At 43.2% G+C, this 19,568-nt stretch overlaps 1 protein-coding gene across 1 annotated transcript; it reads left to right on the top strand.

The window, feature by feature from the left end:
- The first annotated feature begins 997 nt into the window (after positions 1-997).
- On the top strand, positions 998-19,102 carry NFIL3 (nuclear factor, interleukin 3 regulated). The gene is made up of 2 exons (XM_029618761.1): positions 998-1,259; positions 17,148-19,102. Exon 2 carries the CDS (start codon positions 17,349-17,351, stop codon positions 18,726-18,728), a length of 1,380 nt encoding a protein of 459 aa, XP_029474621.1. The 5' UTR covers positions 998-1,259; positions 17,148-17,348; the 3' UTR covers positions 18,729-19,102.
- The last annotated feature ends 466 nt before the right edge of the window (positions 19,103-19,568 follow it).

The raw sequence follows: 19,568 nt of genomic DNA, 5'->3' as shown, positions 1-19,568 counted from the left end.
GACATATATTAAAATATAAATATATGCTGAGTATTACATATACACAGACACACACATATTTTCAGGATGCAAGTACAAAAGCAATCTACAGTACAAAGCTCACAAAGTCACTATAACAAAAGTTGGCTCCTTTCAACATTTTGCCTTAGTTAACCTTCCCTCTGTAGAAACAGTCCTCTTTTGCCTTACATTCCTACCATTCAGTAAAGACTGACAGGCTTCTTAGTAATTTAATTTACTTGGTCCAACCTCCAGACTCATTCAAGTCATCCTCTGGAAACATGAAAACAGAGAACCAGGCAAATACCTCAGGCCCGTACAGTCAACCCTTACTCCCACCTGTTCCAGTAATGCAGACCCTACATGATCTCTGGCCTAACCCTCACTTTGCTACCCTGTCTCTTGCCTTCTCAAACTCTGATACTATTTTTGGGCCTCTCCTTCCCACTACCAAAGTTGGGTTAAGGGTGCCTTGGGCCCTGTGTGGCAAGGTCCCTTCACCCACATCCATTCTCCTGTTTGGGCTCCCTGTCAGGCTGGGTCCCTGGCAACAGCCCAATTGCTCCTCCATTCCCTTTAATCCATCACTGCCCACCCCCATCACTTGGAGGCTATTTTATGGGATCTTAGAAGTCATATGGTGGAAAAAAAAAAAAAAAAAGCTTTTATTCTGTATTGTTTTAAATACACACAGTGCCTAGAACTCTATCTTAACCACTGCTCCTGGATTCCTGTTGGGTAATTACGTAAATGCCAGTTCTTTCTTTCTCTCTCCCCTGCCCCCACCACTCTTCTGGTTACGCAATCCAGCACATCCATCCTACTGTACCAGCCTTCACAGTGGAGGTGTTTTTTTTTTTTTTTTTCCTCCCCTCAATTCAGGGTAGGTCCCGCCTTCTCGGTCCCTGCAGGAAGCCGCCATTGGCTGGCGTGCCGGAGTGCCGCGCTCTGATTGGCGACGGGCGGCTGTGAGCCGGGGCTAGGCTGGCAGTGCATTGAGTGTACGTCGAGGAGCATTGACCTACTAACACAGATCCCCGCTGCAGGCTCCAACCGAGCGCGGGGAGGGACGGCGCGAGAGGCGCTTCTGAGAAGCCGCTTTTTAAAACTCCGTCTTCTGAGTTCTCGTATTTGTTTTCTCTCTCTCTCTCTCTCTCTCTGTGACGAACGGAGGCAAAGGCGAAAAGAAGCTGGGAGGCTCCTTGCTTTCCAGCGTGCCGGAGTTTTAATCTTATGCCCTGCCAATGAGATCGAAAAAGGTAAAACATTTTTTTTGTCTCTCTCTCTCCATGCTCTCGAAAGTGGGATTCCTTATTCTCCCGAACGTTTGCTTCCCTTGTTAACTTTCTAAGGGGCGTTTCAGGGCTAAGGGGGGGACTCTCGGAGTGGTGCCTACCCTGGGAGCTGCGGCTTCGCTACTTCATTCTTGCATAAGCTGTCTCCTGAAAAATTGATGTTTTGATAGGGAAAGCACCATGGAGGTTGATCTGACACCGATCACTCCCGGGGGGGGGGGGGGGAACTGGCAGCGATTTCTTTTGTCAAAAAAGCGTCATCGCTTGATGTTTATTTACTGTTTCTTAAAAAGGTATTATTTAAGGAAAGGTTGGTAAAATGCTAACAAGATAATGCTCAGTGAAAAATTCCTTCTCTTTTGGGCTGTGTCTTTATCCCTACATTCCTCCTTTTGTTGCTGGTGATGTGTTTAACCAGCCCGAAAGGCGGGTTTGAGTGCCTTCCTCTTTCATACAGTGCATAATTTGTACACCGTTCGATCCTGCTGAGGATTATACGGTATGGGTGTGCAAGACTACCGTAATTCAGGTGCAGCATTAGGAAATTAGGTTACTAAATCCAATTTAAACATACTGTAGGTAACGTTTATTTGCAACGATGATCGTGCAACACAGCGAAATGATTGATTTTTATTTTTTTTGTAGAATTTTAGAATGAATATTTATAATGTAGGGATGCAAATATTTTCCTTGATAAACTTTCCTAGCAGAATCATGTATTTGTTCATGCCTTCTTGTTTCTTACCGAATCCAAGGATTGTCAGACCCTGCAAGGCTGATCACATAACAGTTCCTGGAAATGTTGCATTATGTAACCACAGAGTCTGCTGGCAGTCAGGCTGAGAGAGCGGGAGCTGATTACGTGATTTTATAATCTTGCTACAAAAGAAACTAGGACAATCTCAGCCTGGAGAAAAAAAAATCACTGTGATAGATTTTGTTTTTAAAGGATGTTTGAACAAAGCTGGCGAAGGAGAGTAGACAATTGGATGTGCGCATCTGCTTTGCTCACGGTGCTGAATGCGTCATACTATGTAAAATCAAATTTGTGTTTGTCTATGTTTAGCACAAAGTATCACATTTTCGCAGTTGTGGCTTCGCCTGCTATTTCTGTTCTTTCCTCCAGAGCAGCAGAAATAGGCGACCCAGGGCCTTTTGCCTCTCCCTCGAGTCAGCGTTACCATGGATTGCTCTATTGATATGCTGTACTTGCCACAATTAACAACTGAATTGTGGTGAGTAGGCAAGTGCCTTCTATCTAACAAACACATGGTTGCTAGTACCGTAGTAGTGTAATTACAGTGCAGAACTGGAGGTGGCTGATTACATATTTATTTTTTCTTGATTTTTCCCGATAAAGGATGTAAAATAGACAAACCCAGGGGTAATATGTGTCCATAAAATACAGAAAGACACACTCACAGATGTTAAATGTGTTCCATACATTCAAAATATTTTTCTCATTTAAAAATGTGGTATTACGATAAAGATGCATGGATATTTAACATCTTTCTAGGAAAATAGATGAAACTTTCTGGTTTGTAGAGTTTACGTTCTGGGGTGTTTTTTTTTTCTTTTTTTGTGCAGCAGGTAGCTGCTAGAAACAAGGTCTAGGTGAAGGCGAAGCTCTCCCCATGTCACCATAGGTCGGCGGGGGGGGGGGGGGGGGGGGCTATTTTTCCCTGCTTTCCGCAGGCAGACGGGGAGAAGGTGTTGCCATAATTGCACGCTTGACCGCTGGGAAGTGTGCAGCTTTGGCCCGGGCCTTGGGGTGTTGGCCCCAGCTGTCGGGAGGCGTTGGTGCGGTGGTTTGCGATGCCGAAGCCGGGGAGTGAATGGACTCGGCTGGGCTGCTGCTGCTGATCTCCGCATTCCTTTGTTCTATAAGGCGATGGTGGGAGAGGTAGAGGCAGCAGCTGCTGCTGGAGGAGGGAGGGAGCGCGCCGCCCGGGCGCGCGCGCGTGTGGGGGGAGCTAGCACTGTTGATTGGGAAGGACATACGCCGCACGATTCTCAGCGATAGGAGTATGAACGGATCCTGCTGCTTGTTTGCACTGAGCGGGGGAGACGGATAAGGCTGAGTAGCCTGGAGAGCGAGGCATGCGCCTCCAGTCACGTACACTCTGAGTGTGTGTGTACTCGAGCTGTTCATTAATGCACTCACACAGAAAGGGGGGGGGGGGGGGGGGGGGGGGGGGAACGACTCTCCGTCTCCCTCTTTGTTACAAGTGGAAATATGTTAAGCAATCCATGTAGCTCCTCCTAAGTGTGCTTAACAGACATTCACTACTTCACTCCTTTGAATTTGCCAGCGAAGATGAAAGCCTGTTGTGACTCTTGCTAATGAAGAAAGGTGCTTGGAAGGTGTTTGAATGCAACCTGAGCATCGCCCCTTATGAATTCATGCAGCTCCTGGGACTCATTTATTCAGATGTAGAGGAATGCCTTTGTTCTGTTTCTCTTGGTGTGTGTGTGTGTGTGTGTGTGTGTATGTATGTGGGTAGGGCTCTTGCTGGAGAGCATAGAGTTACAGTACAGTTTAGTAACACTAATCACTTGTCTACTGATATTTATGATCACATCTTTCTGAACTGTGATAAATAAGCCTTTAGCTTGGACAGAAGTTATTTTGAGAAATTATGCCTGACATGTCGTTGTGTATGCCTAAGATAGAGAAGCTGTCCTTTGTCCTTTACCCAGATAGGGCATTTTTTTTGTGTGTATGTGAAATTAATCTTTTGTACTGCAGCTATCAGAAATCTATTTTCTCTTTGTACCGAAATGGCTCTCTTGTTTTATTCTTCTGGACATGACTGTGCCACCTGATAAATGAGCCCTGGTAGCATCTTCTGGCCATTAATGACCCTTTTAGCAATCAGGCATAATTCAGGGTTCATTCCCTAACATTCTGCTGGAAAATGAGATTCTTTCTATGTACATGAACATTGGTTTTACTGGAATTTATTTGTACAATAATGTCTCCAGTAATGGTTAATGGTTGCGTGAACTAAAATTAGAGCACATCAGAGTAATGCAGCTGTTCCTAAAATACATCTCGCTGATTCTTACTCATGTGATGTTTTAACAATTTCTTTAAGCTGTTTTTGACACCATTAATAGTAGATTCAAGGTATGCAGTAAAATAACAAAACTTCTTGCAGGACAGGTTGTAGAGTGATAGAGTATTTTTCTCAGTTAAAAAGCAATGGAATAAAATGCTCAGTTATAGATTATTTTAAAATTTGGAACACTGTTAAGACTGACTGTCCTAAATAGAACAGCAAGGAATTTGAATTTGTAATTTGATTTAAAATATAACAGAAAAAAAGATCACAAAAATTCCCTGTTTTGAATAATTCCCCTTAAACCAAATGTGATGACAATTGCTGCTGTTTTTGCATTGCTTGAAATCCAGTTTATTGTTTTGCAATTGCATGAGTTGATCCTTGCCCAAGTTGCATAACACAAGCACACATATTACATAACTGAATTCTTTAATAGCAATATTGAAAGTTAACTTTCACAATCTTTTTCCAGTTGTCTTAGGAACATTTTGTATCAGAAGTTTGGAAATAAAGGACAATTAAAAAAAACTATAAAGTGATATATTTTTATTGGACTAACTTAATGCATTTCCTGGCTAGCTTTTGGGAACTTTTTTTTCTGGAAGGGTTGGCAAGAGGAAGAAAGGAAATTGGATAATGTACATTTGCTTTGGTGTCATGAAGTATATCATGGATGCATTGTAGGTATTAACTGCTTTGCTATGAGTGAGGAAATTATAGAATCCCATGTGTATGGATGCAAGTGGTGTTGCGATACTTAAATACATCTTGTTTCCAGTACAAAGAAAGGAACACAAAAATCAAGGTTTCACAAACCAGTACATTGACCCCATCACATTGGTGAATGTGCTGTAGAACATAAAACTTAAAAAAAAAACAAAAACAAAAAGAAAGAAATTGTGCTGACTCAGCATTTCAAAGAAAGAAAACCAGAAGTCATCAAAGCAGGATCGGAGCGATGAGTTAGCAGAGCTGCATTGATTGTGGAAGTTATGGAAGCCTTTCCATCCCCTCTCAGCTGCTGGTGACAGATCCGGTTACAGGGACATCATGATCCAGAGCAGATGGGAAAACCAATAAAAAATGAGGGTCTTGAGGGGCAGATTCAGAGAGGGTGACTTTCAGGAAGAGTTGTTCTCATGAACAAGATAAAGTAGTTCTTTGTGGAATTTTTTTTAAAATTAATTTATTGCATGAAAACAGTTTTTTAAAGTACCTTGAGCTGTTTTAAATATAGATTTTGGATCTCATTCTGCAATGGCATCACTGTAAAGCAAATGTTAAAGGAGGAAGCATGCTGACATTCATTTTTTTTTTCACATTTGGGCTTATAAGTCAGAATGAGAAAGAAAAAACTTCATGGCTTTGTTTTAACTGTCAAGCTGAGTTTCCCAAAAAATATTGGTAGATTTGTTGTTTCGAATGAAAAGATGTGTGTACATTAAACTATTCATTTAGTATTTCTGAGAATAAGGAATGAAAGATCTAGAATTACAGGATGTCCAGTGGATGCAGAAGTACTTTTATGTTTAAATGAGGTAGATTTTTAAATTGCTTCCCAACCTCCAAGCTCTGAAAAGGAGGAAGATAATCGGAAAACCTTAAGGAGACATTTTCCCCACTGTCAAAAACAGCTTTTAATTTTTTGAGCCAGGATAGATTGAAAAAATAACAGCATCCCATGCCTCCTTGGTGAATCACCAACAGCCGTCACCACTCATGTCAGGTTCTCTTGTTTCTTGATGTGTGAAGAAGAAATAGCAGCACAGGGAGGCCGGTCCTATTTTCAAAAATGCGATGAAATGGTGCGTTAAATAAAGTGTGGCAACACAGTGCGTTCCCATGGGATTTGCTAAACTGTGGCAAGTGATTGTTGCAGTTTAGTACATCCTGGGTGTCCATGGCCAGTAAGACACAGAGGTTGCCAGCGGCAATAATCTTTGCGTGCTACCGGCAGTGGGAGCACACGTCCCTGGCTCCTCTGGCAGGATGCTTAAAAAGGGCACATCGCCCCAAATTACTTTGAACAAAATCCCTTTGTCTAAACCAGATCCCCATCTGCCTCCCTGGCAACCCCCCCCCCCCCCAACACCAACCCTGGCTAAGAAACCACGATCCTTCTGCTGGCACCACAGCTCCCCCTCTCCCCACTCCTGGATCCCCCTTAGTCTTTAGTCAGAGCCTCTGGGGTCCCCCCCCACCAGGGCAAAAGCGATCCCCATTGAATGCAGTTGCGGGGAATGTAATTTGGGGCTACGTGTCCCTTTAAATATTTGGGGGAAGGGACAGGCTCCCGAGCATCGCCATACCAGTTAGGGAGCTAACGGCAGCTCTTTCAAGGCTTATTGAGGAATGCAAGGTTTATGGCCATCCACATGAATCCTTTTTAATATTAATGAGCTCCTCTGCATGCGACGCAGGCCATTCATTTTTGCCACTTGTCCCAGCAATGGTTTCAGCGTTATTGATAATGCTTGCGCAAGCTTGCCCAATAATACATTTTAACATGTTTTTTTTAACATGTGTTAACTCCATTTAGTAAACAGGACTCTAAGACTAGTACAACTCCCGTGTTAATGATCTGAGCAAACGTCAGGCGAAAGGCATCGAAGGAGCACATAATATACAACCTGAAAGGCTTGATTATACCAAAAGAGAGATTTATTGTACCCAATGGGCATTTTATGCATTTAATAACGTGACAAATGAATTGAAGAAGTTTGCCTCTGTACGGTTGACAATGTCATGTTTGAAACTGCCCCCCCATCAAAGCATTGCAAAACAGAAGAGAAGTTTGCTTTCATTTTAAAAGGCTCGAGGGCACTAACTAGAATATGCTGTGTTTTAAGAGTTCGTATGCCAGCCAGATGCATTATTCGGAGCTCCTGTCCGTGAGGATTCCTGCCGGCCCGCTGGAAACCTGGGAAGAAAGCTGAACGGGCTCTGTGACGGGGGTGCTGTCACCAAACCGCAGCTAAGGGATGCAGATATGAGGAGGGGAGAGTCCATTGGATATGAACGTTTTCTCTTTTGGATAGGTAGCGGTTGCCTGTCAGCGCAAACGTCATGCAGTGCTACAGAACCTCAGCCCAGGAGGATTGCTCTCCTTGATGCCCAGGCTTCCTCATTTCTTAACCTTTTAAAAATTGAATCAAAAAAAAAATAAGGAAAGCAAGGAAACTAACTAATGCCTTTCCCTCCCCCCCCCCCCCCCCCACCTTCCTGACTAGTTGCTCAGCTTATGAGTCTGTTGTTCTGTCTATCCGTGTGCAAGCGTTCTCTCCCACTATTGGCAATCGATGCATATGATCTGGGGAGGGTGGGGGTGGGGCATCAAAATCCCTTACGATGTTGGACGTTGAAGAAAAGCGCAGATATTTTAACCCGTTTATTTTTTCCTGCACCTTCAGCCTCGCCTTCTGAGCGATCAGTATATTCCTGCAAGTTATTGGGAGCTGTGATTTTGTAGTAAGTGGCTCTTGCCAGCACAGCCTCATGCTGTCAGCAGAATCACAAGTGTTATTTACAGTGTGTCCACAACCTTGTCTTATATAACGTGCCTTGTGTAATGGCAACCAGCAGTGTTGATCAAGTGTTTTTTGTTTTTTTTTGTTACTGCGCCTAGAAATCAGTGGAATGGGGCCAAAAGCGAAGGAGAGAGAGAATCTTTTTTGAACAGGTCCCATAAAACAGAGTTATGGTCAATGTTTCTTACAGCGTACTGCGAAACAAAAGTTTAGGCCGAGGTGTACCAGGCACTAGAAATAGGCTTTGTAGCATCCACGTTGCATAATTGTTTATGTAGCGTGGATGGTGTGACCGTGTATGCTTGTGTGAGTTTCGTTGTCTCACTCCTCGTACTGTACTAAATGATGATCACAGTTTAATCATGTCTTCAGAAGGGTAAAAACAAAATAAATGTATATTCTGAATCATAATCAGACCCTCTACAGAGAACTGGTGTGAGATCACACACACACACACACACACACACACACACACACAGGGATTAGTGGCAGTGCCTGGGCCTCCTCACACACACACACGGGGATTAGTGGCAGTGCCTGGGCCTCCTCTCACCAAGCAGGCCCAGTTTCTGCAGGAACGTTGGGCACATACCCCTAGGTTTCGAACTTGTGTGTATGACAGGGCAGTATGTCGCCTGCAGTCCTGCTTCTTCCATTTGAAATTTGCTTCACCTGCACCAAAAAGCTGCAGAAAGCAGTTGTTAAAACAGTCAGAAGTGACCAGAATTATTCCTCCAGAATAATGGGTCATTTGTCAGTTCAGTGTGTGTAGTCTTATCACACAGGTGCTCTCAAAGCAGCACTTTTCTTCACTCGAATCACGTAACCGTTGTTGGTAACTTTTAAATAGGCGTGCGGGCGTGTGGTTGTCAGCCCACGCCCAGGGATGCGGCCATTTTATAACACACGCCCGTCATAAAATAGCTTGATTGCGTGCATATGTGCGTGCAATTTTAAGCAGACAAGTGCCTGTGTGTGTGACAAATGCCACTCCCACTGCGTGAGTGGGATTTTAAAAGACACGACGCCATTAACAGTTTTCCCAGTTCGTTACCAGTTTGCACAGAAAAGGAACAGGACTTCCAAACCCCCCCCCCCCACCCAATTTTAATTGCCTCCCTTTTCCCCTGTTAGCCCTGACCCTTAAAAGCCCGCCGATCTGTTTATTTTATTACTAACACGTCATCCATAGCAAAGGAAAAGTTATGCGGCAGGGGACCCTAGGCGCGTAAGTATTTATGCGCCAATTTGAAGTTGTAATCCAGGAGCACCTATGCCCTTCCCAGACCACGCCCATTCCCCGCCCCTTTTTTGGAACTTATCAATTGTGCGCCCGACGGGAGATAACGCGCATACTCGGGCGGATTTTAAAATCCAGTTGGCGTACGCCAGCCCAACATATTCGCGTATCTCCCGGTTTTGGTGTGCAGGCTTTTAAAATTCACCTTTCGTGAGCCCACTGTTAGAATGCTAATGTACTAGCCAATGTACTAAAGTAATTTAGCATTAATGAAACATAGAAACATAGAAATGACGGCAGAAAAGGACCAATGGTCCATCCAGTCTCCCCAGCAAGCTTCCCATGGTAGTATCTGCTGCGCCATACAGGTTACCCCCATTTATCAGTCAGTGCTGTTTGATGCGCTTTGCTTATGGACTTGGCCAAGAAGCTGTCCTGTGTTTTTTTTCTCAAGTGTGAACGCGTGTGAAATGCATTTTAATGCACGTTAACACTTGCAACAGTTAACATACCTTAATGTATTAGCCTGCATTACCGTTAACTTGGACATGAAGTTGATTAACACAAACAATACTTAAATGAGCTAATTCGATTTAATCGGCTCATATCCAATTATTGCAAATTAGTATAATTTCCACTAACGATCTTGTATTAATTTAGCCCTTGATGCAAAAAAATGAACTACATCTCTCAGATGCATAGTCAACTTTTTGCATTAATGGCTGTTGTGTTCCGCGGTCGTGGTGCCCCACGACTGTGGCCCCCTACCTTATCCGTGGCGTTCCTGCGCCCCGGGGGAGGGCTCTGATTCAGGCCGTCGCTCCCGCACGGCCTCCCGAGCTGCTCGCTGCAGGGGTGGCCGTCCTGCTCCCCCATCGCGGCATCTCTCCTCCGCGGGGCAAAATCAAAGATGGCCGCCGCCATCTTTAGGTGCGAGGCCACGCCTCCTCATTAGCCTTAAAGGGACATGATCCCTTTAACCAGGCTCAGCTGTTCCCTATGAGCTGGAGCAGAGGAAGTATAAAGGGAGACTTTCTCTGCTCATTCCTCGACTTGGCAACGTCTGATTACTGTCTAGTCCACTTGCTTCGGTGAGTTCCTTGAGCTTGGCTTCTGGTTCCTGCTTCGTCTTGGTATTTCTGGTTCCTGACTTTGGATTGGCTTATGGTGATTCTCTGGTTCCTGACTTCGGCATGGCAAGTGGTGATTCTCTGGCGTACGACTTCGGACTGGTGAGCGACGACCCTCTGGCACCCAACCTAGGACTCCTTCATGACTACCGTCTCCAAGGGCCCACCTAAGTCCCAGCGGCCCGAGTCCCTACGGGCTCCTCCCGGGGGGACGCGGGCTTCCAGGGTGAAGCTCCAGTCAGCCCTTGCACCGTCACCTGACCTCTCAAAGGTCCGCCTAAGTCCCAGCGGTCTGGGTCCCTATGGGCTCCTCCTGGGGGTTCCACAGACTTCCAGGGGTGAAGACTCAGCTCCCCTTCTCGTCTCTTCATCCGCTTTCGCAGTCGCCTCAGTCTCCAGTGCCAGGGGTCAGCTGGTCCTGTCTCCTGCTCTGCCTCACCACCCGACGAGAGAACCTATGGACCCTCCGGAAGGTACACCATCCTCCTGTCGGCCAAGGGTTCACAACCTGAGCATAACAATGGCGGAGTTAATGCAAATGTTTTAGTTAATGTAAAATCCTGCTTTTAACGCATGATGTAGTAAAAGCTTGGCTCCTTTTATTACATTATGCATTAATGAGCTTGCAAACACATATCATGATGGGCATGTTAGCCTGCATTAACAGCCGATTTTCAATCAGTTTCATACACTGGCCCCATCGTCTTCTTTTGGTCACTATATGTAGAGGAAGCCAGTGATGCCACACAGTCTTCTGAAAGCAAAACATGCCAAAGTCTGTATCGCTTCCCATTTGTTGTTGTTCATAGTGCAAGAGCTTCTTGCAGAATGTTTATTGGCAGAAGATTCAGTTTTTTCTAAGGCTGGTGGGACTGCTAAGGTAGCCTCAGTATGCTGCCGTTTTACTCGTGTGACACAAGAAGGATGGTGGAGCAGGATCTAACTATCACTGCTTAGAGAGCGTAGACTGGCATTCATGTACCCTGTAATCACTCTTAATGAGAAGAAAGGGGAAACCAGTTTCTGGCCACCGGCAAAAAATTGCAAAACTGAGAAATTCATGAATGTGAGAGAAGGCTAACCCGTTCTGAGTACAATAAAGTGGGCCAAATATTTAACTCTATTTTTTGGAAAGGGAAATGGATACATAACCCCTGTCCCATGCCAGCTAATAGGGCACAGGGGCGTGCTGGGGCTGCATTCCGACCCGGGCACCTGGGGTTCTTCTCCCAGTAGTGGGGGGAGGGGGAAGTGAAAAACTCTTTCATGGTCCTTAGGGTTTCCTAGAGGTCATCTGCAGTAGCACAGCACAAAAGCACACAGGTACACAGTATCTGTTATTTAAAACAAATCCGTTTCCTGAAAAATTGATTGCAGGAAGAAAATAGCAAGTAGTTCACTATTAACTACTAGTGCACAGCAATACAAACCATTTCCAGGAAAAAAATCACAGACACACTCAACAGAGAATCTGAACACCCTAGCAATATGTACTTTCCACAAGACACCCTCCCTGGGCATTTCCCCAATGGTAACTGCAGACTGGATACTCTCAGTAGGAAAACTGGAATTTCTGCTTATATGCTTCAGAAACTTTTAATGTTAATACTTTCTTTTAGTCAGCAGTTCTTGGAATCTTCTCCCTGCAAGGCAGTCTTCCCTCTAATTCCCCACTAAGAATATCCTTTTTCTCTCCTCTTCTTTGAGACCTCGTCTTTCATTCTTTGGAATAACTCAGGAATCCACGCTTGGAGCCCCAAGACAGGATCTCCGTGATCCCTAGGGACCTGAAAGCCACCCTCTGAGGAGAGGAGAGGGTTGGTTCTCTCCCTTGGAGAGACAACCCCTGGAGCTCCTCTCTCTCAGAAAAAGAGACCTGAAAGAACTCCGAGTCAAGTGGGCTCATGAGCTTTGCTAAGGCACTCAATTAGGAAAAGACATCTCCCATTGTGGAATGTCAGAGACACTTCTCCACCCCTAAGCTCAATGATAGGGATGGTGGAACTCCAGTTCTCGAGTGCCCCAAACAGGCCAGGTTTGATTTGCAAACAATGGAGGCAGTGCATGCCAATCTTTCTCGCATATTCACTGTAGGTATCCTGAAATCCTGGCCTGTTTGTGGAACTTGCAGAATGGAGTTCGCCATCCCTGCTCCATGACCTCATCTCTCAGTGTCTGTGGCGCCACTGAAATCAAGGGACCATGTCAATGAATCTCTTACAGAGAGATGAATTTTGTTGATATCTGCATATGCTGCTGCTTGTTTTCCTGGTGGGATTTTCAAGCAACTCTGTTGAAGGTATTGATGCTAATAACAGTGAGTGCCATTATGCCGCTTGCTTCATGCCCAATGCCATTAACTTTCAGCTGCTAAAAAAGAAAACCCTGCAGCAGTGACTCATGATAGGCAGCTGGAAGTGTTCGTTAAGATTTTTTTTTTTAATGAGGAATGTTTTCTCTAATTGATAAATGAATCATCAAAATTAAAAATGTTGCCTTGCTGCGTGTTGTCTGAGGAATCGTTATGGATTATTAGTGTATGTGTAAATACTTGTGTTTTCCCTCAGAATTGTTAAATACAGATGCGGTGAAATGGCTTTTACATTGGAGGCACTCTGCCATCGTTGCTGCTTGGAGTTTAGCTATTTTGCAGGCTCTCGATCGGGCTGAATCCCAAAGAAAGTGATTTACAGACAAACCTCACGTGTTTGGTCTATGCATTACAGCATCATAATTAGACTGACTGTCATTGTTTAAAGAAGCTGGAAATGCAACCAAATCTTTGCTGTGCTCATAACTTGATGGCCTTGTGATCTGTAGATAGTCTACTGTATATCCTGTTATTAGTTAAAGAACATAAGAAAACACTTTTCTTTAATGCCTTTGTAGACATTTTTGTTTCCATTTTAACTTGTTATCTACTGTCAGAAAAGCAATATGGCTGCTTACCGGTGCTGCTGTAGCCAGAGACTCAGCACCAGACAGTCTTGCTGCTAAGTACAGTAGTTCTCCAAAGTGAAGGTTTGTGCGAAAGCTACCGGTAAATGATGGACAGCACTCCTGACATGTTTTGAGGCATAAATAGTCGTTTCTTCATGGTGTCATGGAAATGCTGGCTATGCTTTGAAAGGTGTCAGTATGTCAAAGCAACGCCAGGGTCTGCCTTTTGAGGATATTTTAGGACTCTGCCTCTTTAACTGTGGCATGGCGTGAGATATAGTATGTAATTCTGGTGTTGTCTTTCTTTTGGCTGGCAGTGTTTATCATTGCCAATGAGTTCAAGCCTCAATACGACTAAAGGTCTGGGGCAAATTAGTGGAAAAAATATACTAAGCTCACTGTTGTTAAAAAAATGTATTTCCCAACAATATTTTCTTGTCTTAGGCAAAATATTACTATGTAGACTCCTGAATACCTGCAATAAGTATTGCCACAGATTTGTTAAAAGTAATTTGAAAATCCTGAAAAGTGGCAATGGTAATTGTGCTTTTCAAAAATATATGTCACCTAATTTCAGAGCCATAGTAACCTATTAAGGATCTAAATATTATACTTTAATGCAGAGACCCGGTCCCTAGGATATACCCAGACAGTCAGGTTTACCGGACATCCACAATGAATATGCATCAACTAGAGTTGCATGCATTGCCTGCATTGTATGCAGATCCAGCTCATGCATATTCATTGTGGAGCTGGGCTACAATTAGCCACTGCACCCTGGGCATTTTTCTAACCCAGGGACCTAAACACCTAACTCCCTGCTTAGACATTGTATGCAGATCCAGCTCATGCATATTCATTGTGGATATCCTGAAAACCTGACGGGCTGGCTGTATCTTCGAGGACTGGGCTGACAACCCTGCCCTAGTGGAGAGGAGAGAGAGGGAGGATGTGATTTTCAAAGGGGGTCTAGGTGTCTAAGCAGGGAGTTAGATGTTTAGTTCCCTGGGTTAGAAAATGCAGTGGCTAATTGTAGCCCAGCTATATTTAGCTGCTATCAAAGCATGGCTCCTGTGCAGTGTTTGGTTCAGGGGAGAAATGTACATGCATAGAACTGAACTATAAATTCTGCATATGTTGCTGTTCCCCCTGTAACACAAGCACGTGTAGTTTCTCTTGGAAAATCAAATCTAAACGTATGCAGGTGCAAAAGTATCAATGGTCTTTGCCGCCATGCCCCACAGGCGTATGTTATCAATTATTTATGCTCTGTTCTGTGGCACCTCAATGCTGCCGCTGTTAGAAATACAGTACAACTGACCCTATAGGACTGGTTTCTGGACCTATTCCTAGAGCGAAAACATCTGCAATCAAAGATGTGTAATTAATTCTTAATCCTAGATTTCAGGTAATCCTAGATTACTTGCCATTGTGACCTTACTGCACCTGAATAAAAGACTTTAACACAATTCACTAAGACAGGAACCATGTCCTGATCACCGTACATATAGTAACTGTTATTCCGTCACTGTTTGCATTTTCTGGCAAAGATGAGGAAAAAGTGGTAGAATATCGCTCTGCGGTGACGTTAGGAATTTTTCAGGCTGGTAAGGGTGACCAGGTTCATGAAGGATTGTGCCCGTAGGTATGAAAGAAATGCCACCAAGACTGGTCTTATCAGTCATTTTAAAAGTACCTTCAAGAAACATCGTGACGTTAACCCATCAGCACTGACGTTGTTGAACCGGCAGGACACAGTATGAGTGCTAAGTGGATGGTTAAATTGTGTATGTGTGAGTCGTTATCTTACTAAATGTGGTTTTAGGAGGACGATGACTAACTGGAAAATTAGGTATAGGGAAGTTTATGTAGAGGAATGAGAACACAGTTTTGTTATGAGGGCAGCCTCATTTTGTTTTCATATGAGTTATATCAGACGTCAGGTCTAAATGCAAAGCTAGGACGAACATTTCCTGCAGCTTGCGGAATCAGCGTACCTTTCTTAGCTAGCAAATACCGTAAACGGAGTTAAAGTCCCACCTTGATTCGAATATCAAGGGCTCCTGTGCACTAAGCCAGGGGTGGTCATCTCCAGTCCTCAAGAACCACAAACAGGCAGGGTTTTCAGGATATCCATAATGAATATGCACGAGATAAATTTGCATACAATGGAAGCAATGCATGCAAAACTATTTCATGCATATTCATTGTGGATATTCAGAAAACTAGACCCGTTTGTGGCTCTTGCAGACCGGAATTGGCTGTCCCTGTATTAAGCATTTTTCCCAAAGATAGAAAATATGAGAAAACCTTTAGTAAATAGGCCCATATGCAAGCATACACCAAAGTTGATAATGTTGCTATGTTATATTGTGCTGTGAGAATACTACATATTTTAGTACAAGAGCGACTTTTGCAGGTATTATAATTTGTACAACAGCTGTGCCTATTTGATTTTAGGGCACCAATGCATGCAGCACCTTATCCATTTTTTTCTTAACTGCTTTGCTGACTGTAAAACAAGAATAAGGCACATACCAAATTCTGAGATTTGTGCATCCAAATGAATGAAGCAGCACTGGGTAGATCACAGTGGCAGCTTAAAATGATCAGCTGAACTAAGTTAACGTATTCCACAAATTAAGCCGGTAAAGAATACATGGCCTGATTCAAATCCGTGCCACCGGCATATCTCATGCACAGAGGGCAGGCAGCAGTCAGGGAAAACATCATTGGGAGCATTTACACTTGCTGCCTCTGTTGTCTGGAAAAGGTACACCAGTCACAGGTCTGTCTTAAAGAGCTACCTCTAGTGGAAGGGGATGAGAACTGCGGCTGAGAAAGGAACCACCTCTACTGTTGTGCCAAGTGGAGAATTTCCTTTTGACTGAAGGGTAAGGCTGCTGCCTGTCCCTCAGCTAATGTTCTAGCCGTGGTTGGTTTTCATTTCCTCACCTTACACTGCACAGTTTACCAAGTAATTAGCTCCAGCTCAAATCTATAGCTGTAGAGTAGAATATAGTGTACTGTCAGCACTTCTCAGGGATAGTGGGACAAAGGCGTTTTTTTTTTTTTTTTAAATACACCTGCATTAATTTTGTAAATACACTGGGCATACATTTCTAACAACAATTCTTTAAGAGCAATTATATTCAGCTAAGACCTTTCATTTGGAGGGGGTTAGGCCCTTTCTAGTTGCTGGTTTGCACTAAAACCTCAATAAAGCCTCCATTTGGAAGTAACTGTGTTGGATGGTAGCAGTGGTTTTGGGGAGTGTCAGTGTGTGATGCACTTATGATGTCACGGAAAAGCATGTGCCAGTGTGATTGTTTAATCAAATCGTTTATGCAAGCGTCCAGCAAGTTTCTTGCCATTTAAAAAAAAAAAAAGTGTTATGAGAATAGGCCCCAAGACTTGTTCTTTTATCTTTACTTTGATATTCTAAGAGACAGCTGCTTTTTGAAGTTGCTGTAAATCTCATAGGTTCTTACTGGGACCAGTTGTTCTAATCATTAAGCCACACTTGTGTTGTTTGAGGTTTTAGTGAGAAATGTAAAGGCATCCTAATGTGTAACTACAAAGAAGCTCTGGGTTACCAAACAGAGCCTGACTTATGAGCGACTTCAGTTCCAGAGCAGAACGCAATTAAGCAGAGTATCCTACTTGATCAAAGCAAAACTGCATATAGCAGTCCTCTATGTCAAACGGAAGTACATTAGACTTATTGTATAATAACTCCATAGAGCAGTCCATGCCTATTTTATATACATTTATAATTTACAAAGAAACCTCTAGGTTGCAGTTCTTGAGGCCCCATGTGTATTTTACAGTGAGGCAATAGCATTATTATTAGGAGAACGTTTCCTGCTTATTGGATCATCATGTTTTAAAAGCAGTAGGTTTTAAAGCAGGATCTTTAATAAACTGTATTATGTGTTTCTTTATTTTAGATCACATAAAAGTCACTCCCAGTGATTGCCAAAAAGAAGATGAACTTGATATGTTCTTTACCATGGGACAGCTTGAGACAAGAGAATGAACGCAGATGGATTTCCAACCTAGCAGTGTCCATTGGGTTGTTTTGGTCTCAGAAGCAGTAGTTTGCCCACTTAGGAACTGAGCACATTTAGACCTATTGAAGACTTTTTCTAATGCAGTTGAGGAAAATGCAGCCCATTAAAAAGGAACTAGCATCTACTGACACAAACAACAACATGGACAACATCCTAGTACTTACATCTCCTTCAGCAGACACATCAGAATCTCTGGATTCTAGCGATGACTTAATGTTCAGCGATAAGAGTAATCAAAAAGCAAACAAGATGGCATGCCGGAGAAAACGGGAATTCATTCCAGATGAGAAGAAGGATGCCATGTACTGGGAAAAAAGGCGGAAAAACAATGAGGCAGCCAAAAGATCTCGTGAAAAACGGCGATTGAATGACATGGTTTTGGAGAATAAACTTATTGCATTAGGGGAGGAGAATGCTAACTTAAAGACTGAGCTGCTGTCCCTGAAACTAAAGTTTGGTCTTATTAGCTCTGCAGCCTATGCCCAAGAAATACAGAAACTCAATAGTGCAACAGCTGTATATTTTCAGGATTATCCACCATCCACGTCAAACAGGAACTCTTTCATAGGTGACCATCCTCTGGTAGGGAGTAGCTGTATTTCTGTCATTAAGCACTCCCCACAAAGTTCAGTATCTGATATATCAGAGACATCCTCTGGAGAACATGCTCGGGAGAGCCCCATTCAGAACAGCTGCAGAACCTCTGAAAGTAAGTTCCAAAGCATAAAGCAAGAACCTATGGAAATGGAGAATTATGTAAGAGAAGTAAGAGATGAAAGTGGTCCATATGCAGCATCCATATATCAGAACTACATGGGAAATACATTTACTGGGTATTCCCATTCCCCTTTGCTGCAAATCAATAGTTCTTCTAGTAATTCTCCAAGAACATCAGAAGCCGATGATGTTGTGGTAGGAAAGTCATCTGATGGGGAAGATGAGCAGCAGGTTCCAAAAGGTCCGATTCATTCCCCAGTTGAACTAAAAAATATTCATACAACAGTCATTAAAGTACCAGAGGCGAACCCTTCAGCACTGCCTCATAAACTCCGAATTAAGGCTAAAGCCATGAAGGTCAAAGTAGAAACCTTTGATAATGAGTTTGATGCCACTCAGAAGTCGCCATCACCGATCGACATGTCGGCTAAAAGATATTTCCAGCTTGAAAAACCCAATGTACATAACGTTCTCAGCTCTTCCCTCCCTCCTTTGTCTGTCCAAGTGAGTAGTATTCAGGACTGGTCTTTAAAGCCAGGTCATTGGCACCAAAAGGAACCTAACGATAACACTATGGCCACCTGTAATAGTGGAATGGTTGAAATCAAGGACAACCTCTACAAAGCCTCTGACTTAGAGAGCTTCTATTTAAAGCAAGGTATAGCAAACTTATCAGCAGAGGTTGCCTCACTTAAGAGACTTATAGCTACACAACAAATCTCTGCCTCAGACTCTGGCTAAGGTATCTACTGAAGAAAACAAACAAAAACCAATGCCTACTGTCTAAAGGATGTCATTTGCAGTAGATTGGTATGTTTTGAGTAATGCTGATTTTTCACTGGGCTTGTAATGTCATTTCACTGTATGTTTTCACATTAATAATGTCTGGTTGGTGGTGTCCTCCCGTTTTTGTTTTTTTTTTGTTCTGTACACAAAAAATTCTGAAGACTAGTTTGTGTTACGACCACAGTCAAAGTGTACAGTCAAAGTGGCCTGTGCAAGGTTGTACATATAAGTATGTATATACATATGAAACATTTTTTGCTGTTCTGTTATAAATTGTGTGAGTTACCAGATACAATAAAGCTTTGGTGACAAACATGGAACATTTCCTCCCCCATCCCTTGCTTTCTGCTGTTTCGTAGGTAATGAAATGCAAATAAAGTTTGCTACCATTTTAGTAACCTGACAAGTTCTGCAGGTCTTACAGCTTGACAATTATAGGACCGCCAGCTATGCACAAGGACTTTCTAGGAAAACTGTAAATCACTAGGTTCCTTTCCCTCAAGCCTTTTTTCAGACAGAAGAACCAAGAAAACAAATTTAGTGGATGGATTTTAGGGACACCGTGAAATCAGTGACCGTCTTGTTTATCTACAGCTTTCTTGAATTGTTCAAAGCAGAAGCACTTGGGGAGGGGAAAAAAATGTAAATAATTCATCTCAAATGGATTTTCCATAGACAGTGAGTAAGAGAAAACCCTTGGTGAATCAGCCCAACAAAAAAATTTAGAATCCCCTTTGCTGTGCTAACTTTTATCACATTTCTGAGGACATGGTGAAGGCTTGCAGTAGTTCCTCT

This window comes from Rhinatrema bivittatum, chromosome 1 (genome assembly GCF_901001135.1).
Source record: "Rhinatrema bivittatum chromosome 1, aRhiBiv1.1, whole genome shotgun sequence".
In the NCBI taxonomy this organism is placed as follows: domain Eukaryota; kingdom Metazoa; phylum Chordata; class Amphibia; order Gymnophiona; family Rhinatrematidae; genus Rhinatrema; species Rhinatrema bivittatum.
The sequence above is the reverse complement of the archived record's forward strand: the minus strand, read 5'-3'. Positions and strand labels throughout refer to the sequence as shown.